This window comes from Chlorocebus sabaeus, chromosome 14 (assembly GCF_047675955.1).
Source record: "Chlorocebus sabaeus isolate Y175 chromosome 14, mChlSab1.0.hap1, whole genome shotgun sequence".
Lineage (NCBI taxonomy): Eukaryota > Metazoa > Chordata > Mammalia > Primates > Cercopithecidae > Chlorocebus > Chlorocebus sabaeus.
Window position 1 is genome coordinate 27,498,797 of NC_132917.1, and position 19,286 is coordinate 27,518,082.

General features: G+C 41.2%; 1 protein-coding gene across 3 annotated transcripts in view; it reads right to left on the bottom strand.

The window, feature by feature from the left end:
* RBKS (ribokinase) overlaps window positions 1-19,286 on the bottom strand; it is a 108,693-nt gene that overhangs the window by 35,505 nt on the left and 53,902 nt on the right. The window contains exons 6-8 of one of the 3 annotated variants that reach the window (XM_073022887.1): window positions 15,813-15,904; window positions 10,641-10,829; window positions 8,104-8,221 (exon numbers count right to left, since the gene is read on the bottom strand). In XM_073022887.1, coding sequence (XP_072878988.1) covers window positions 8,120-8,221; window positions 10,641-10,829; window positions 15,813-15,904 — 383 coding nt within the window. In that variant the 3' untranslated portion in view covers window positions 8,104-8,119. Of the gene's footprint in view, window positions 1-1,924; window positions 2,038-8,103; window positions 8,222-10,640; window positions 10,830-15,812; window positions 15,905-19,286 lie in introns of all 3 variants that reach the window. The other 2 variants (XM_038006217.2, XM_038006216.2) reach the window with 2 other exon arrangements.

Sequence of the window (19,286 nt, forward strand, 5' to 3'; positions counted from 1 at the left end):
TGGGCAGGAGGTTGCCTCAACTAAAAAGCTAGCTTGTGAATGTTAAAAAATAAGAATCACATTTTCACTAACCTTTATAGTTTAGCTCTTACTTAAATAAATTTAATGAAAAAATGATTTGGTTATAGTCTCTGAGAGTGGTGCACCTCCCCTCCAGGTTTGATCATTCAATGATGAGAATGAAAGAATATGAGTTGTTGCAGAACCTTTGCTGTCTGGAATGGGCATGATCCTGCAAATCACTGTCCATGTGTATTAGTCCATTTTCACGCTGCTATAAATACCCAAGACTGAGTAATTTATCAAGAAAGGAGGTTTAACTGACTCATAGTTCCGCATGGCTTGGGAGGCCTCAGGAAACTTACAATCACGGTGGAAGGAAGCACTGTTCTCAGTGTATACAAGGGTTATTTCATTTAAATGAGGCTGCAGTGTACTGTACAAAGAAAGCAAGGCCTTTTCAAGATCTGGCAGCTTCTGAAGATCTACAGAAAAGGAGCAATTATAGATGCCTGTATCATGACAAGTGACAAGTAGGCACATCTTACATGGCAGCAGGTGAGATAGAGCGTGTGAAGGGAAGGGAGAAGAGCTCCTTATAAAACCATCAGATCTCGTGAGAACTCACTCACTATCACAAGAATAGCATGGGAAAAAGTGCCCTCATAATCCAATCACCTCCCACCAGGTCCCTCCCTCGACACCTGGGGATTACAATTTGAGGCGAGATTTGGGTGGGGACACAGAGCCAAACCATATCACCACATGGTCCTGCTCCTTACCATGGTAGGAAGAAGCTGGAGTTGCATCATGGTACATTGTACTAATGTACACAGCCAAGAGAATATTCATTCTGCTTAATGGTGGGTGATACAAGCTCCTGGTCTACGCTACCTGGTACCCAAATGATCCATAAAGTGGTAAAGTGAACAATCAGATATACAGGGATGTACTAGTAAGAACTAACACATACTGAGTGCTTACATGTGCTAGGCACTGTTCTCAGGGTATACATGGATTGTTTCATTTAAATGAGGCTGCAGTGTACTGTACAAAGTAAGCAAGGCCTTTTCAAGATCTGGCCGCTTCTGAAGATCTACAGAAAAGCAGCCTGTATCATAAGAAGTGGCAAGGAAAGTCAGTGCTGGAATGTCAAATAAGAGAGAGTGAAGCCTAGGCAGACTGTCACCAAATCAAAAGACAGGGTGGTGAGTGAGGTAGCAAGTCCATGGGTGTTGGAGATAGGCAGACCGACCAACTTAAAATCAATCCTGGCTCTGCCAACTTACCAGCTGTAGGCCCTTGGGCAGGTCAAGTAACCTTTGAGAACCACAGTTGCCTCCTCCCTCAAATAGTCAAAAACTCATCCTGCAGGTTGTTCTGAGGATGTGAAGTAATGCATAGAGTCTAGCATGATGCCTGGCACAGAGTGGTGCCCAGCTTTTATTGTTAGTCTAAAGAATCCTCATGTCCCCAAAGAATCTAATTTCAGAGGCTACTCAACCAAGGAATTTCAGAGGTCAGAGGTGCCTCAGAGATCAGCCACACCAGACACATCATGCTTGGATGAACAACCTGAGCCCCTAACATAAGAAATCATTTGCCCAAAGCAGCACCGCTAGTTAATGGCTAAATCAGGGTTAGAACTCAGGCCATCATCTGCTCTTAGCCACTGGGACTGATGACTACAGTTAAACCATATGCAAAAACCCTTGAGATATTTCACCAAAATGATGATTTAGGCCAGTCCTCTTAGTTTGCTTTGGATTATTTTCTCCTTACAGAACAGCCAATTTTCTAGCATTCACTTCAGGTCACTTCTGAAGCACATTCACTTGACTCTGTGTATGTATTAGGCTCCTAGGGCTGCTATAACAAAATTACATGGACTGAACAGCCTAAACAATAGAAATTTATTTCTCACAGTTCTGGAGGCTGGGAAGTCCAAGATCAAGGTACTGGCAAAGTAGGTTTCATTCTGAGGCCTCTTTTCTTGGATTGTAGGTGGTCACCATCTTGCTGTGTGCTCACATGACTCTGTGTGCACACAGAGCAGAGAGAGAAAAAAAAAAGGGAGAGAGTGAGAGAGCAAGCTCTCTGGTGTCTTTCCTTATAAGGATGCTAATCCCATCGAACCAGGACCCTACCCTTATGACCTCATTTAACCATTGCTTTCTTTCTCTATCTCCAAATACAGTCACATTGGGGGTTAGGGCTTCAACATATGAATTTTGGTGGGAACGCAATTCAGTCCACAGCATGGTGTTACATGTTCCTCCATCTCTCATGAGCCATTCCATTCACGACTGTTTCAGATGGCAGATGAAGTATGTGAACTACCAAATACCTAAACATGAGACATCACCTATTGGCTGGTCCCTTTTACAACTCCAGATAATCCATCAACTGAAGACCAAGCAACGTGGCAAAAGCCAGAGTTAAGATCACTCAAGCTATGATTAATTGTGAGACTGAGGGTTGAAGAGTTAAATGGAAATCTATAAGCAGATTCATTCATTCAGAAAACCTGAACATGAGGAAAATTTGTCTGAAGATCTGCTGTACATTTGAATGATGATCAGAAACTGTGATGCTTTGACATTTATTCTGGTATTTCCAAGAAGAACTGTATAAAATAACATGTTTTCTGAGGAATGATTTCTTTAAAAAGATTAAGAAAAAAAACCTGTCGAAGTATATAATAAACTAACCAGACTGAAGGAGCCTTAAGTGCCCTCAATAGGAAGGTAATGGAGATCTATATTTTTGGCACAAGGAGTCTATCCATTCAGAGGTTATCCTACGTCAAGGGGCTCCTCGGCCTAGTTATATGAAGATTATGAACTGCTTGAGAGGTTCTTTGTGAGGATAATGCCCAGTACACCCTCAGAGAAATGGTATCACCGATCTTACTTGCTAGATATGGCTCCAAACAGCTTTTGACCATGTCCCTAAGTCATATTTATTTCAAATTACAAAGTAATACATGAAAAATACAGGCTTATGGAAAAACTCAAATAATTCAGTAGAGTATGGAGCAGACAGAAGTCCCCCTTTATAACACCTTCTCCCCAGCCTATACCCCTTCCCATGAATAATGATCATAACAGCTGGTGAGGTTCTTTCCAGATTTTAAAATATGCATTTACTTAGAGATAGCTAGAGAGTTACTTTCAAGTAAATGGCACCACATTATTATTAATATTTACCCTTTTTCTATTGATGATTAGGAAGACACACCTCAATTTTTGGTTATTGCAAACAAAGTTGAATTAAACATTCTTGTACAAATATTCGTGTATGCGAGCGTTTTTGTAGGACGGATTCTTAGAAGAAGATTTACTATTTTCCATCTTTCTTTCTTTCTTTTTTATAGAGACAAGGTCTTGCTATGTTGCCCAGGCTGGTCTTGAACTCTGGGCCTCAAGTAATCCTCCTGCCTCGGCCTCCCAAAGTGCTTGGATTACAGGTGTGAGCCAGCACGCTTAGCTAAGATTTACTATTTTCAAAGGGAAAGTATATTTTAAAGATTAGTACTGTCAGCTGGGCGTGGTGGTTCACGCCTGTAATCCCAGCACTTTGGGAGGTCAAGGTGGGTGGATCATCTGAGGTCAGGAGTTCAAGACCAGCCAGACCAACATGGTGAAACCTTGTGTCTATTAAATACAAAAAATTAGCCGGGAGTGGTGGCGCATGCCTATAATCCCAGCTACTTGGGAGGCTGAGGCAGGAGAATCGCTTGAACTGGGGAGGCGGAGGTTGTGGCAAGCTGAGATTAAGCCATTGCACTCCAGCCTGGTCAACCAGAGCAAAACTCCATCTCAAAAAGAAAAAAAAAAAAAAGATTAGTACTGTCAAATTGCCCCTCTGGAAACACTGTAGAAATTTACATTCCCACCATAATTACATGACTGTATAATAATTGTTTTGTGATCTATTTGGACTTAAACATTCTCAAATTTTAATTTTGGCCAACCTTATGGGCAATAAAGAGGACCTCACTGTTATGTTAATGTGTATATTCCTGACTTCTAATGAGGTTAAACATTGTCTCATTTATTTTTTTCATATTTCTTCTTCAGTGACTTGCCTATTTATAATATTCTAGAGAAATACTTGATTTTTTAGTTGTATTTACACTATTTTTTAGTTGTATTTACACTATTTTTTAGTTGTAATTTTTTGGTTGTAATATGTGCAATTACACATATTAATCCTATAATATTGCAAATGTTCAAATTGTCTGTAAGTAGATATTCAAAAGTGTATGACTATGCATAGAAAAAAAACTGGAAGGATTTACACCCAAAGGTTAACAATTACTTTTAGGCCGGGCGCGGTGGCTCATGCCTGTAATCCCAGCACTTTGGGAGGCCGAGGTGGGCGGATCACGAGGTCAGGAGATTGAGACCATCCTGGCTAACATGGTGAAACCCCGTCTCTACTAAAAATGCAAAAAATTAGCTGGGCGTGGTGGCGGGCGCCTGTAGTCCCAGCTACTTGGGAGGCTGAGGGAGGAGAATGGCGTGAACCCGGGAGGCGGAGCTTGCAGTGAGCCGAGATCATGCCACTGCACTCCAGCCTGGGCAACTGAGCGAGACTCCGTCTCAAAAAAAAAAAAAAACAATTACTTTTAAGTGGAAGGATCATGGATACTTGACTTTCTTCTTTATACCTTTCTGTGTTGCTGCTCTCCTTCCCCGCTTGAACACTAAAGTATGTATTAATTTCACAAGTAGAAAAAGTGATTAGTGGAATAAAGGTGATAATGAAGGCTCTCAAGGCAATTCTGACAGAGGATTTCCAAAGGCACTTTGAGTAGTAGCTGTATCAGTAGAGTAAGTCTCTTAAAGTCAAGGTTTGAAGAAAACAACAGTCAGTTCTTGGATAAAAAATTTGACAGAGCAGTTCAAAATTAGCCTTATTACTTTACAGTTACCTCTTCAGCAGCTAAGATTTGACCATTTTTTAAACGATATTATTTTACTCACCCAGCCCTTTCTCAAGTATTGCCAATCAACAGTAAGGGACACCAAAACATCTTGGCTATAACAGAAGCTTCTGGACAGAAATGTGCAAAGCCTCTATTCAAGGACAAAATGGCTTCTGAGCCACAAATTCCCTCAGAAACTCAACTGATTACCACATGCAAAGAAAGTATACATTGATCAGAAAGAAGGAGATGAGAAGAAGAAGAGTAGTCTGCTGGGGAAACACAGTTCAAGGAGAGTCACGGAGACTAGTACTGGCAGTGCTCATGCAAGAACTGCTGAGTATTCAGTCCTCCCAGCAGGACTATGGCTAAGCAGGGAACAGGGCCTCAGGTTGCCTGCGTTGAGAAACACCTCTTGAGATCACGTCAATTCATTAGTTCTAAGTACATTTTGTAATATTAGTTTGACTTTCCACTGGTGGAAGTGACAAGGGTGGGGAGAGGAGAATGTAGGGCGGAGGAAAGGTCACACCAAGTCGGGAGTAATGGCCCCTCAGATGCTAGGTTTTCAAAGATTGAACTGTCAGACTGGATGGGGCCTAAGAAGTTGATCCATTAACCCTACCCTTGAGACAGCTGGGACGGCCGTGGGCCAGAACCCAGGAGGCGAGGAATACAAGAGGTCACCTGGGAAACCTGTGAGTAACCTGCCAGCCCCAGCGACCACCTCATCCTAAGAAAGTGCTTCTGTGCAAACTTTAACAGAAATTATCTCTACTTCTTACTGGTGCAATCCTAATTTAGAGTTAACTCTCAAGCCCTGAGTAGTTATGGGACACCCATGCAGCTGGCTGCCACTGCCTAGTGCCTCATCAGCAACTCTGAACACTACAGGACTCAAATGTGAAGGATAGAAAGGAGAATAAAGAACAGGAAAGATACATTTCCTGTGCCCCTGGCTTGTGTTTGTTCTCAGTTTACTTACATACCCATGCATTATTACATAGTGAGTGATTCTTGAGAAGACAGATTTAGCCTATGGACTAAATTCTTGAGAGTGTTATTGTAGATTCCAGGACTTAACCATTTACATAAAGAAAAGCAATTTATATGTCAAGAATTTCAGTGCTTATAAGTCAGGGATAACTAATGTTATAATATATCACAGTAGCACAATCCTAAAATATACTATGCTTAGGTGTGTGCCTCTGACTATGGAGTGCTTAGTGCAATCCTAAACGCAAGCAGGCAAACCCCCTAACATTCAGGGTGGAAGAACAGAGGGCGGACATGCACGCTCTGTCATTTGGAGGCTGAGATTCAGATAACATGTAGAAATGGGAGAAAAGACACATCTGTCACGTCTTCCAAACTGAGCTGAGGACATCTGCAGTTACTGCCACCATCTCACTCTAGTACAACGGGAAAAACAGATGTAAAAATAGAAGTGATATATTCAACTATTAACAGTGAGGCAAAACTGAATATAGCAGTCTGCAGAAGCACTGACGTAGAACGGGAAGTGGCTTCTTCTAGGGCAGGCTGTCTGCCTCGAGTGGACAACACGCCAACAAACTAAAGATGTTTCCACTATCCATGTCACCCCTGACTTTTTAATAAGGGATTAGGAGGAAGAGAAAAGCGAGAAGGTTACATACCGACTGAGAGCAAGTAATACCCTCCTCACAGAAAAGTGAAAGAGCTCATTTGTTCAGAAGAAAATGCCTCCCTGGGAGCTTCTCACTCGCCACGTGAATTATCTTCTCTTTATCAGATTTACGAAGAGGCTGCACAGCTGTGTGCAGAACAGGTAAGGGTTTTAATAATGAAAGTGCTGGATGAGAGGACGAAGATAGCATAAAAAAGATGAGGAAGATTCTAGACCCAGAAAATCACTACCCTGGTTCCTGTCAGTGTCACTGCTACTCCACCTGGGGGATGCCGAGAGTCCACTCACGTATATTCAGTAGGGCAATTCAGTGGAGAGTCTTTATAACGAATATCCATTCATGACTGAATTGCTTAGGTGGAGCTTTTTTGTTGTTGTTTGAAATATAATTCATGCATCATAAAATTCACTCTTTAAAAGGGTATGCTTTAGTGTTCTTTAGTATTATCCACAAGCTTGTCCAACTATTACCACTGATGCCAGAACATTCTCACCACCCCAAAGAGGAACTCCATACTCATCAGTGGTCACTCTCCATCCCCTCCCAGCAACCATAAGTTGACTTCCTGTCTCTATGGATTTATAATACCTATTCTGGATATTTCATAGAAATAAAATCATAATATGTGACCTCTTACGCCTGGCTTCTTTTACTTAGTAGTATGTTTTCAAGGTGCATCCATGTCACAGCATGAATCAGTACTTCATTCCTTTTAAAAAATAATTATTTAACAATTTACCTATTTTAACATAAATAACTCGGGGCATTTAGTATCCTCACAATGTCGTATAATCATCAACCTCTTATCTAGTTTCAAACCATTTCCATTACTCTAAAGTAAAACTCCTTACCCATTAGGCAGTTTCTCCCCATTCCTCCTCCCCTTAGTCCCTGGCAACCACCCATCTATGCTCTATATCTATGGATTGATCTACTCTGAATATTTCATTTAAATGGAATCACATAATATATAATCCTTTGTATCTAGCTTCTTTCACTTAGCATAATGCTTTGGAGCTTCATCCATGTTGTTGTATGTATCAGTATTCTTTTTAATGGCTGAATAATTTTCCATTGTATGGATATACCACAATTTGTTTATCCATCATCTGCTGATAAATATTGGGTTCTTTCCAATTTTTGGCTATTATGAATAATGCTGCTATGAACATTCACATACAAGTTTTTGTGGACTCATGTAAGGTTTAAGTATAAATGCCCAATCTCTCTCCATTCCCATTTTCATAAGGCAAATACTTTAAATTCTTTTAGTGATTTCTTCTGGTAATTATCTGATGTTTCTGGCAATAAACTTATACTGCTTTTAGAAAACCAGCTTTAGGGTTGCACATGGTGGCTCACTGCCTATAATCCCAGCACTCTAGGAGGCTGAGGTGGGCGGACTGCTTGAGCCCAGAAGTTTGAGACCATCTTGGGACATGTGGTGAAACCCTGTCTCTACTAAAAATATAAAAATTAGCCAGGCACGGTAGCGTGTACCTGTAGTCCCAGACACTTAGGAGACTGAGGTAGGATGATCACCTGAGCCTGGGAGGCAAAGGTTGCAGTGAGCCAAGATAGAGCCACTGCACTCCAGTCTAGGCAACAGAGTGAGAACCTGTCTCAAAAAAAAAAAAAAAAAAAGTCAATTTTAGATATTATCTCTTAAGTTCCAATTATGGAAGATGAGCGTTTAGTTTTATGTCCCCCCATGTGCAAATGCACACTCACTTTATCCTCCTATCTTCACAATATTATTCTAATCTCCATTTTTGGTTAAATCTAGAATTGGCATTTACACTGTTATGACTATGCATTTATAGCATTTATAGCCACGTCATGTACAAAGATTATATTCACTTCATCATACTTTTTCCCCTTAGGTTCTAGATGACCTAGAAGGGAAAATTTGCTTTACTTAAACATTTTCCTCAGTTTCCTATATACTAATTCATCTTCAAATTCTGCAAGAAAATGAAAAATCTCTAGATATATTAAAACACACTAGACATTCTACTGTTTTCTTGTCAGCATCCACTTCCCTATCTTCTGATAAGAGTGATTTGAATCTGAAACCAGGGACAGGGACATGACATGAGGCACAGTGTGGGCAGGGAGTGGACCCACCTGAGCTCACAGCCCACTATGAGGAGGGCAGAGCTGACAGGGAGGGAGCCAGCGAGCAAGTGACCTGACTTGCCTGGATGACACCGTTCAACCTCTGCATTCTGCCATATCTTTACACTTTGCAATTATATGCAACAAATAAATCCTTTTTCCTGCATAAGCCTGAGTTGTGCTTCTGGTGCTTACAATCCAAAGGGGTAGTAACTAACATGGACACCGAGAATAGGGGCTGAGCCACTTCTGTGCATCTATGTAGGTCTTTGAGGAACTCTCATTTCACTTTTAGCAGGAGATGCATAGAGTCTTTTCACTTTAGGTCAGGACTTAAAGTAGTGTTAGTCTAATGGAGGATCGATTTCAGAACTAAGGACCCCCTCAAATACAGGTTCTTGTCCTTGACAAACAGAAAATAAACTAATAGTTTCAGAAATGACTAAATATGAAGACAATAGCAACACCAAGCACACTTTATCAAATACCTGGTAAAGCAATTTTGAAAGGCAACCAGGATGTTAATTTCATGTCACATAACCATTTCTTGCACTTGAATATTTTTCAAAGTATATTCACATCCAAAACTTCATCAGATCCCCTCAGCCTTCTTTTTTCATAATGACCCACATTTTGAAGTCACTTTTAAGCATAAAAACAAACCAAAATATATTTTTGAATAATTTTCTATCAGTTTCTTATAAATAAAAACCCTAAAATGTTTATTCTTCCTCAAGTCTAGTTTACTTACTTTTCTAGTCCGCTCTCCTGAATTCTTTTTTTTTTTTTTTTTTGAGACGGGGTCTTGCTCTGTCACCAGGCTAGAGTGCAGTGGTGCAATCTCGGCTCACTGCAACCTCCGCCTCCTGGGTTCAAGTGATTCTCCTGCCTCAGCCTCCCAAGTAGCTGGGACTACAGGTGTGCACCACCATGCCCAGCTAAGTTTTGTATTTTTAGTAAAGACGGGGTTTCACCATGTTGGCCAGGATGTTCTCAATCTCTTGACCTCGTGATCCGCCCACCTCAGACTCCCAAAGTGCTGGGATTACAGGCATGAAGTGGCGCCCGGCAAGCTCTTCTGAATTCTAACAATAAACAAACAATTTGTGTTTCCCTAGCTTTAGGGGAACCATGAGTCTTTTTTCTAACTTGTTTCCTTTTCATTCCTACTCTGTAGCCATGGCTTGTTCACCTAGCACACTGGTCCTTAGCACAGTACCTTATACAAAACATGTCTGTGTGGAGTCCGTATGCCTAGTTTCGAATCTCCAGCTCTGTTACCTACCAGCAATGTGATCCTGTATAAGTTTCTTCATCTGCAAAATGGAAATAATACCTGTCCCACAGAATTGTTTAAAGATTAAATGAGATGTATGCAAAAGAGACGCGGCAAGCATGCAGTAAATGTTAGCTGCTAGAATTTGTTGGTTAAAAGAATGATCTCTGCTTAACCAGTGCTCCTTGCTGCTCATTTCACATGAGAAGCTTGTAAGACACAGCTACTTGTTCACTGTCTAGAATCTAAGCCCTACAAGGGCAGAGACTTTGCCTTATTTATTGCTATATCCCCAGCAACTATCATATATCTGGGACATAATAGGTATTCCACAAATCCCTATTTGTTGAATGAATGACTGGATAAATGAATGAATATAGGTAATACAGGTATAATTTTACTGCTATTCTGATTTTATGAATGAGGAAACAACATCTCAGAGAGGTCAAGTTGCTTGCATAAAGTCCCACAGAGAGTTAGAGAGGGATTAAAACACAGTTCCCCAGCCTGCTTGTTCTTCTCTTTCACCATATCACTTACTAGGCCTTTATTTCATTATCCAAAAATTCAGGTGCGGCATCTAATTAGCTACTAAGTAACAATTTTCAAGGGCTAAACATGATTCTCAAATTTTAAAACTTACCGTGGTATCCACAGCCTTGACTTTCTCTGTGGGAATGTGCTTTGGTTCAGGTTCTGTCTGTGACAGCACCACACATCCCTCAGCCCCTAAGGTAATGATTACCACCTGGCAGCCCCTTTTCAAGAGCACTAAAGCAGCCTCCCCAGCATCTGCAGCGCTGTCCACTGTGAGGCCAGTTAAAATCTCAGCCTGGAATACACAAAAGTCAACAGAAACAGTGGTGAAAATAAGTAACCCGGATCCACTTCCAGATTTGTTTTTCTAGAAAATGTCTCCCTTCTTTTTTGTAATAACCAATGCAATGGGAACCTTGATGGATACTGGTACAGGAAAATAAAGCAATAACAGTGATGACAAAAACAACCTATAAAAGACATTTCAAGCAGTAACAGTGATGACAAAAACAATCTATAAAAGACATTCTTGGGACGACTGGGGAAATTTGAATGTGGCTTGGATATTAGATGATAGTATGGAATTACTGACAATCTTCTTAGGTGTGATAATGGTACTGTGGTTCCTCTTAGGAGATGTATGCCGAAGTATTTGGGGTGAGGTATCATGTTGTCTGCAACTTATTCTCAACAACAAAATACTTTTTTTCACTTAGTTTCAACAAAAACAAAACTAAGTACACACAGGGAAGAGGAAAAGCAAATATAGCAAAATGTTAACAAATGTTTAGGTGAAAGGTAGTTGTTCATTCAGCTTTTCTGCACATATAATAATTTTAACAAAGAGTTAGGGGCAACAAAGGGAATTCTATCAAAAAAAAAAAAAAAAAGAGGGTTGGAGGAGAGGCAGGAAAGGAGAAAGGAAAGGGCCACTGCCAATGATTTTGGTATAAATTGCACTTGTAAGTTTGGCACCTAAGGACATAATTCTTCCAAGCCTCTCTTGGGCCATAACCCCTCTTCTCAAATTTCCAATTTTTGCTTTCCATGTTTGCAGACTACTCGTTTCTTTTGTTTTTGCCAGAGAAGATGGAAGCAGATTAGGAGAGGTACTGACAGGTAGCAGAAAAAGCAACGCCCTGGCATTCAGGAGACCCCTCCTACTCACTCAGTCTGTGACCTTCCCCACATCAATTATGATCTGTAAAATGAGGGAGCTCAACAAGATCCATATTTTTCTCCCAATTTCTCTTTCAATGTACTAATTTTTTATTCCATTCTAATGCTTATTTTTCTACCGAGTGATTTAAAAACATTTCCATGACTATTTAGGTTTTCACGACTTCTAATTGGTTGTTTTTCATATTCGCATGTTGTTGCTTCAATTCTGTGTTTCTTTCACAAAGTTTTTTCTTCTTTCATAATGAATGTTAATCTTAATTACACTATTTTAAAGTATTTTTTGCCTTGTTTATTTATTTAGAGACAGTATCTTGCTCTATTACTCCAGCTGGAGTGCTGTGGCATGATCATAGCTCACTCCAGCCTCAAACTCTTGAGCTCAAGCAATCCTTTTGCCTCAGCCTCCCACATACTGGGACTCTAGGCATGCCCTACCACACACAGCTCATCTTTTATTTTTGTAGAGACAGGATGAGGTCTCATTATGTTCCCCAGGCTGGTCTCAAACTCCTGGGTTCATGTGATTCAACTGCCTTGGCCTCCCAAAGCACTGGGATTACAGGTATGAGCCATGGCGCCTGGCTGAGTTTTATTATATGAATTTCATCTTGGGCAAATTCATCTGTAGGTTGTTGATTGTGCTGTGTGAACTTCATAGCATTATGTTTTTCATTTGCAGGCTCACTTTGTTCACTGTGAGTTGGAAAGCTGTCACACCTCAGCTCCTACCTGGTTGATGCCTGCTTTTCAGTGTTTTTTGTTTTGTTTTGTTTTGTTTTTGTTTTGAGACAAGAGTCTTGCTCTGTCATCCAGGCTGAAGTGCAGTGGGGAGATCTCAGCTCACTACAACCTCTGCCTCCCGGGTTCACGCGATTCTCCTGCTTCAGCCTCCTGAGTAGCTGGGACTATAGGCGCATACCATCACACCCGGCTAATTTTTGTACTTTTAGTAGAGATGAGGTTTCACCATGTTGGCCAGGATGGTCTCGATCTCCTGACCTTGTGATCCACCCACCTCAGCCTCCCAAAGTGCTGGGATTACAGGCGTGAGCCACCGTGCCTGGCCCTCAGTGGTTTTATAGTAGCTTCCGCCAGGCACATAAGAGTCTCTAAACCAGAACCAGGTATTATATTGGCAATAGGGAGTTCTTGCTCTGCTGTTTCTGGAGCTACTGCCAGTCCAGTCACTAAGTCAGTGGTTGGCTTGGTTTACTTCTTGGTCAGAGGCTGTGTCTCTGTCCTGCTAGCTCCTCAGGTTGGGAGCCTTAAATATGCTTCAGGCAGCAGGGGTAGCAGGTTCCTCCACCTTTTACTGTTAGCAGGGGAGCCACAGCCTAGCACGTATGGTTTCCATCCGTGGGCTCAGCTCCAGCCACCTATAAGTGGCACACTTTTAGTGCCCATGACCCACAGTGGGTGAACTTCCTACCACCTCTGCCTGTTTCTGGGGTTGGTGTACAGCCAGCATATCAAGGGCTGAATGCTCTGTGAGGCTGTTCCATTTCTGATCTGTGGAGTTATTTATCTTGTTTTAGAGCTTGTGAGTATCTTTTCATTGTCTCCATTAATATTTACATATCAATGGTTTGTGTTTGGAGCAGAGTATCATAAGCATGAATTTACATTATTGCTGTGATTAGAGTTCATCAATAAGAACATTAAACTTCTTTTGTTTTGAGACAGAGTCTCTCTGTAGCCCAGACTAAAGTGGAGTGGCGCGATCTTGGCTCTTGCAACCTTCGCCTCCTAGGTTGTGGTTCAAGCAATTCTCCTGCCTCAGCCTCCTCAGTAACTGGGATTACAGGCATGTGCCACCATGCCCAGCTAATTTTTGTATTTTTAGTAGAGATGGGGTTTCACCATGTTGGCCAGGCTGGTCTTGAGCTCCTGACCTCATGATCTGCCCACCTCGGCCTCCCAAAGTGCTGGGATTACAGGCGTGAGCCACTGTGCCTGGCCCCAGAACATTAAGCTTTTAATGTTTTTCTTTCTTCCATTAAGTTTCTGAGACCAATTTCCTTAAACACCAGAGTTCTTTCATTTATTTATTTCATAAGCATTTACTAAGTGCCAGCTATGTGCAGGTACAGTGTAGCAGATGTTATTTTCCAAAGATAACTGTATTAACCTATATCATATCACAAATCCTGGTTTTACACTGTGCCAATGACAATCTTCTAGGAAGGGGTGGGGTACTAGGGTGGACTTTCCTGCTTAAATCAATAGAATGAGTCAGGAGTGATGCCATGCTACTTCCGAAGCTAACTCACAAAAGCCAATATGGCTTCTGTCAGGTGTCTCCTTCTCTCGGGAAGCTGGATCTTGAAACCCAGCTACCATATTATGAGGAAGCCCAAGTGACACATAGAGGCCATGTTTACGTGTTCCAGCCAACAACCTCATTATGCCCCCAGCCGAAAGCCAGCATCAACTGTCAAGCATGTGAGTGAAGAAAACTTCCAGCTTTCAGACTTTGTGTCTTCCAACTGAAGCCTGGGGTATTGTGCAGGAGAGTCAAATCATGCTATCCGCTGTGTGAAGTCCTGACACACAAAAACTGGGAGTGACAATACATAATTATTGCTGTTGTAAGCCAGTACATTTTGGAGGTAGTTTATTATGCAGCAATAGATAACTATATATACAGGGATAGCCATCAGGGATACAACAGTGAATAAGACAGATGCCTCTGACCTCATAGAACTTGTAATTTAATGGAGAAGACAGAAGAAATGAATAAGTAATCTGAGGTGTGATGAGCATTTGAGTAATAAATAGAGTGCTCTTCAAGTATCTAGCAGGAAAATTTAGGCCAGTTTGGCAGTTGAGGGTACTCTAACCTCTTATTGTGAAATGGTCACTATTTCCCACAATTCCTTCTTCCTAGCATGGTGGTTGCTCAAAAATATTGCATAACCTATTGTGGTTTGTTAAAATTAGTTTCCTTGTAGCAGTCTTCTTTCTTGTTTCCTCTGTGTTTTGAGAGATGAAATTATCAAGAAAGCAGGTCAAGAAATCCTAAAAGCCTTCATTCAGCCTTTAAACCAAATGGAAAATTAGGCTGGGTGCAGTGGCTCATGCTTGTAATCCCAGTACTTTGGGAGGCTGAGGCAGGAGGAATGATTTAGCCCAGGAGTTTGAGAATAGTCTAGGCAACATGGCAAAATCACGTCTCTACACAAAATTAAAAAAAAAATAAAAAAGCATGGTGGTCCCAGCAACTTGGGAGGTTGAGGCAGGTGGACTGCTTAAACCTGGGAGGTAGAGGCTGCAGTGAGCCATGATGACACCACCGCATTCCAACCTGGGTGACACAGTGAGTTCCTGTCTCAAAAACAAAAAGTGGAAATTTAACTATTATGGTTCATTAATTTCTTTCTCTCCATGTTGCATTCACCAATGTGTACACCTGCATCCCACTGACAGGCAAGAGCTCTGTTCTAATGCTGTCTGGCGTATAAAAAAGGAGAAATATTGAAATTTTCTTCCTAACAATATTCAAGAAAGGGTGGTACAATATCCTTTCTTATTGTACCAGTTGATAGATAGTCTGTTCAGATGATACATCAGGAGACAGGGTCTTTGCTACAGGATGTAGCAGATTCTCCAGAAGTTGTACACTAATTAGGGTTGCCAGATAAAATATAGGAAGTTCAGTTAAATTTGAATTTAAGATAAATAACAGGTAATTTTACAGTATAAACTTATTAGGTATGTTATTTATTATCCATCTGAAATTCAAATTTAACTGGACATCCTGCATTTTTACTTGCTAAACCTGGCAACTTTAATATAGTCCTCAGAATATGAAATAATTAGAAAACAAAACACCAGTAGTGTGAGGGCAAGGAACGGACTAAAATTAACTGAGGTTTGATAAGTGCCAGAATATGGAAGTGACTCAGAGAATCCTTTATTCCCCCCTAGGATTTACTGATTTCCTTTTCTCCACACCCCAGTAAACTGAAAAAATCCGTTTTCACCATGCCTGAGAATTCACGTCATCAAATTGATGTGGTTAGTTCCGCCCCTTTGCTTTATCCACTTGCATGAACTTTTGGTTTCTCACAGAACGAGCAAAGCAATTCACCCTTACCTCACTTTCATTGCAGCAGAACACATCTGAGAGGGTGTAGAACCGGGGATCCAGGTCAGCAATGGCAGGGGCTGGATTGAACAATGTTTTCACTACAAAGGAATGGAAAAGGGGGTGATTATTAGTTTTCATTTTTAACACAGTGCATTTACAGACATTCAGTAGGGAAAATCCCTGAGTTCATTTTTGTCTTCATCTGGTTAAATATCCACTTAGTTACGGATGTAGAGAAAAGTCTGAAATCTCAATCTCCACGACAGCTGGGTACCAATTCCCTATTTCGATTTTCTCTACTTTGCACTTTACAACATTTCAGCTTCCAGGGAAAACAGCAATATTACAGTCAACGTGATTGTAGAGTTAAGGCAAAGGCAACAAGAACATTAGAGAAAAGTAAAAATGCTGTGGCATGAAAGTACATGTGTGAATGTGAACAGGCTGGTGGACATTTTCGTGGGTTACTTTAAGGGTTGGTTTCAAGGCTAGTTCATAAATCCATTTTCCAGGGAAGAAAAGGAGATGATAGGAAATAAACAATGAAAGGTTCAGAATTTTCCTGGTGGGAACAGTAAGCAGGAAGCTCATGTGCATATGCATATTTTATACACCTATGTATGCCTCCCAAATATATCACAATTACTCCTGCAAACATATGCACTTACACAAAAGCTGACATTCTTGGCTTCTGTGAGCAATCTGGGAATATAAAAAAAAAGATTGAGAAAGGAGGAGGAATTCAATGAAAGGCTGGTGCTAGCTCACACTGAGAGGCTACAAGAGAAGGATAGATGGGAATAGCAGACACAGGGAAATGAGAATATCATGGTCATTTTTCAGAGGGAGGAAAATGAGGCTCAGAAAGATGAGGTCATACGTCTCAGGTTATACACTGGGACACAGTGAAGATGGACCCCTACTCAGGGTCCTCTGGCTTTAAGTTCAGAGTTTGGTCCACTCTAAAAAAAGCGGCTCTCTAGGCCAGGACTCTGTCCACACCTACACATGCCTCAGTGACAATTCACAATATTTTAAAACACCCTTTGGTTTGGGACTTTGTAAATGTAGATATGTATATTTCAAGTCTTTAGAAATTACATTCATAGGAAGCTCCTTCTTTGTCAAAGCACTTATTCACTTGAGTACTCAACTAGATTGGTTAGTCTTCTTTTTCTCAACACAGGTCCACTGACTTGCATGTTGTCTCATTTGACCATAGACCCATAGTGTAAAAATCTCTAGCTGCAGTTCTCAGAAACTTCAAGAACAGTGGTTTGCAAACTTGGTTGCATATCAGCATCACCAGGAGAGCTTGTGAAAATGCCTAATTTCTAGGACTGACCTCAAACCCACTGAATCAGAATCTCTGGGGGTAACATCAGGGAATCTGCATGTTTACAAGTTCTCCAGGAGGCTCTCACATAGCCAGCTTGGCACTAATCCATTCCACATTCTTGGGAACATGCTAATCAGCACGTGGCTAATGAAAACTGTCTACTACTTCAGCCTGGTGAGGACATCTAGTCTACTTCTGCACCTTCCTTGGTCTTACCTAACATTTTAAGCATTTTGATTCAGTCAGTGGGTCTTGTCCAGTATCGGTTAACACTATTCCCACATTTTTGTTACTTTAGAATCCAGAATGTCCACCCACAGAAATTCTATGGTATATTTTTGGCTGCTCAGATTTTTGTATAGAGTTATTGTGCAGCTTAAATTAGAAAACGGATGTAAAAGCCTAGTGTAAACTCTAATCTGATGTACAAATGTAAAGGATTATTACTGTTATTATATTGTCCTTTACAGATAGCCCAACACCCCCGCCTGTCCACCCATCTCTTCTGCCTTCTGCTGGAGTTTGTAGCCTGGTAACAGTCTCTCTCATTGGTTCTCTCACTTCTGAGAGGTCTTAGAGATGTCAATTACACATAAAGACTCTCATTGTCCCGTATTCTAACACATCACTTAAACTTTTTAGGTTTTCAGAACAATATACTGTTCCCAATTTTCCTCAAGCATTAAGTGGAAACAACTGCTCGCCTAGCACATGCATCAGCATTTGAGCACAGATTAGAGTAAGCTACAAGTGTGGAACAACATGGTAGAGCCATTCTTAAAGGATCATTTTTTTCCCTCAAAAGATGCCTGATCCTGCAATTCCTTTTCTAAACCCATCCTATAGAAATCCATAAGCATACAAAGATGATATACAATGTTTTTTGTATAGCCCTATTTGCAATAGAAAACACAAAAAGAAACCAACGCATTTATTAAAGGGGATTAGTTTAAAAAATTATGACATAGGCTGGGCTTGGTAGCTCACGCCTGTAATCCCAGCAATTTGGGAAGCTGAGGCGGGTGGATCACCTGAGGTCAGGAGTTTGAGACCAGCCTGACCAACAGGGTGAAACTCTGTCTTCACTAAAAGTACAAAAATTAGCCGGGCATGGTGGTGCATGACTGTAATCCCAGCTACTCTAGAGGCTGGGGCAGGAGAATCACTTGAATCCGGGAGGCGGAGGCTGCAGTGAGCTGAGATCGCGTCACTGCACTCCAGCCTGGGCAACAAGAGTGAAACTCTGTCTCAAAAAAAAAAAAAAAAAAAAAGAATTATGACACATGCCTGATGTAAATCACTACAGTTGTTAAAAAGAGTAAAGTAGATCTCCGTTTGTCAAAAAAAGACTTCTGTAAATTACTTACAAGTGAACAAGGCAGTTTTGTACTACCCATCCCCAACTTTTTGAGATGGCTCTGTCACCCAGGCTGGAGTATAGTGGTGCAATCTTGGCTCACTGCAACCTCCACTTCCCAGACTCAAGTGATCCTCCCACCTTAGCCTCCCAAGAAGATGGGACTACTGTGCCCGTCACCACGCATGGGCAATTTTTTTCTTTTTCTTTTTCTTTTTTTTCTTTTTGTGGTAGAGATGAGGTTTTGCCATGTTGCCTAGGCTGTTCTTGAATTCCTGGACTCAAGCGATCCTCACACTTTGGCCTCTTAAAGTGCTAAGATGACAGGTGTGAGCCACCATGCCCAGCCTACTCTCCCTTTTTAATAAGAACAAATAACAAACTCACATAACTATATGTGTATTTACATTTATACACTTACACAGAAGAAAAAAATGTCGGAGAGGTTTCTCACTAAACTAATGAGCCATTAGTCATAAAAAACTGATGGGACTAAATTTGACTACACGTTAAGTGCTATATGTAGCAAAGACAACACTCTTAAAACATACAGTATCTGGCCCGGCGTGGTGGCTCACGCATGTAATCCCAGCACTTTGGGAGGCTGAGTTAGGCAGATCACAAGGTCAAGAGATCAAGGCCATCCTGGCCAACATGGTGAAACCCTGTCTCTACTAAAAATACAAAAATTAGCTGGGTGTGGTGGCACATGCCTGTAGTCCCAGCTACTCAGGAGGCTGAGACAGGAGAATCGCTTGAACCTGGGAGAAGGAGGGTGCGGTGA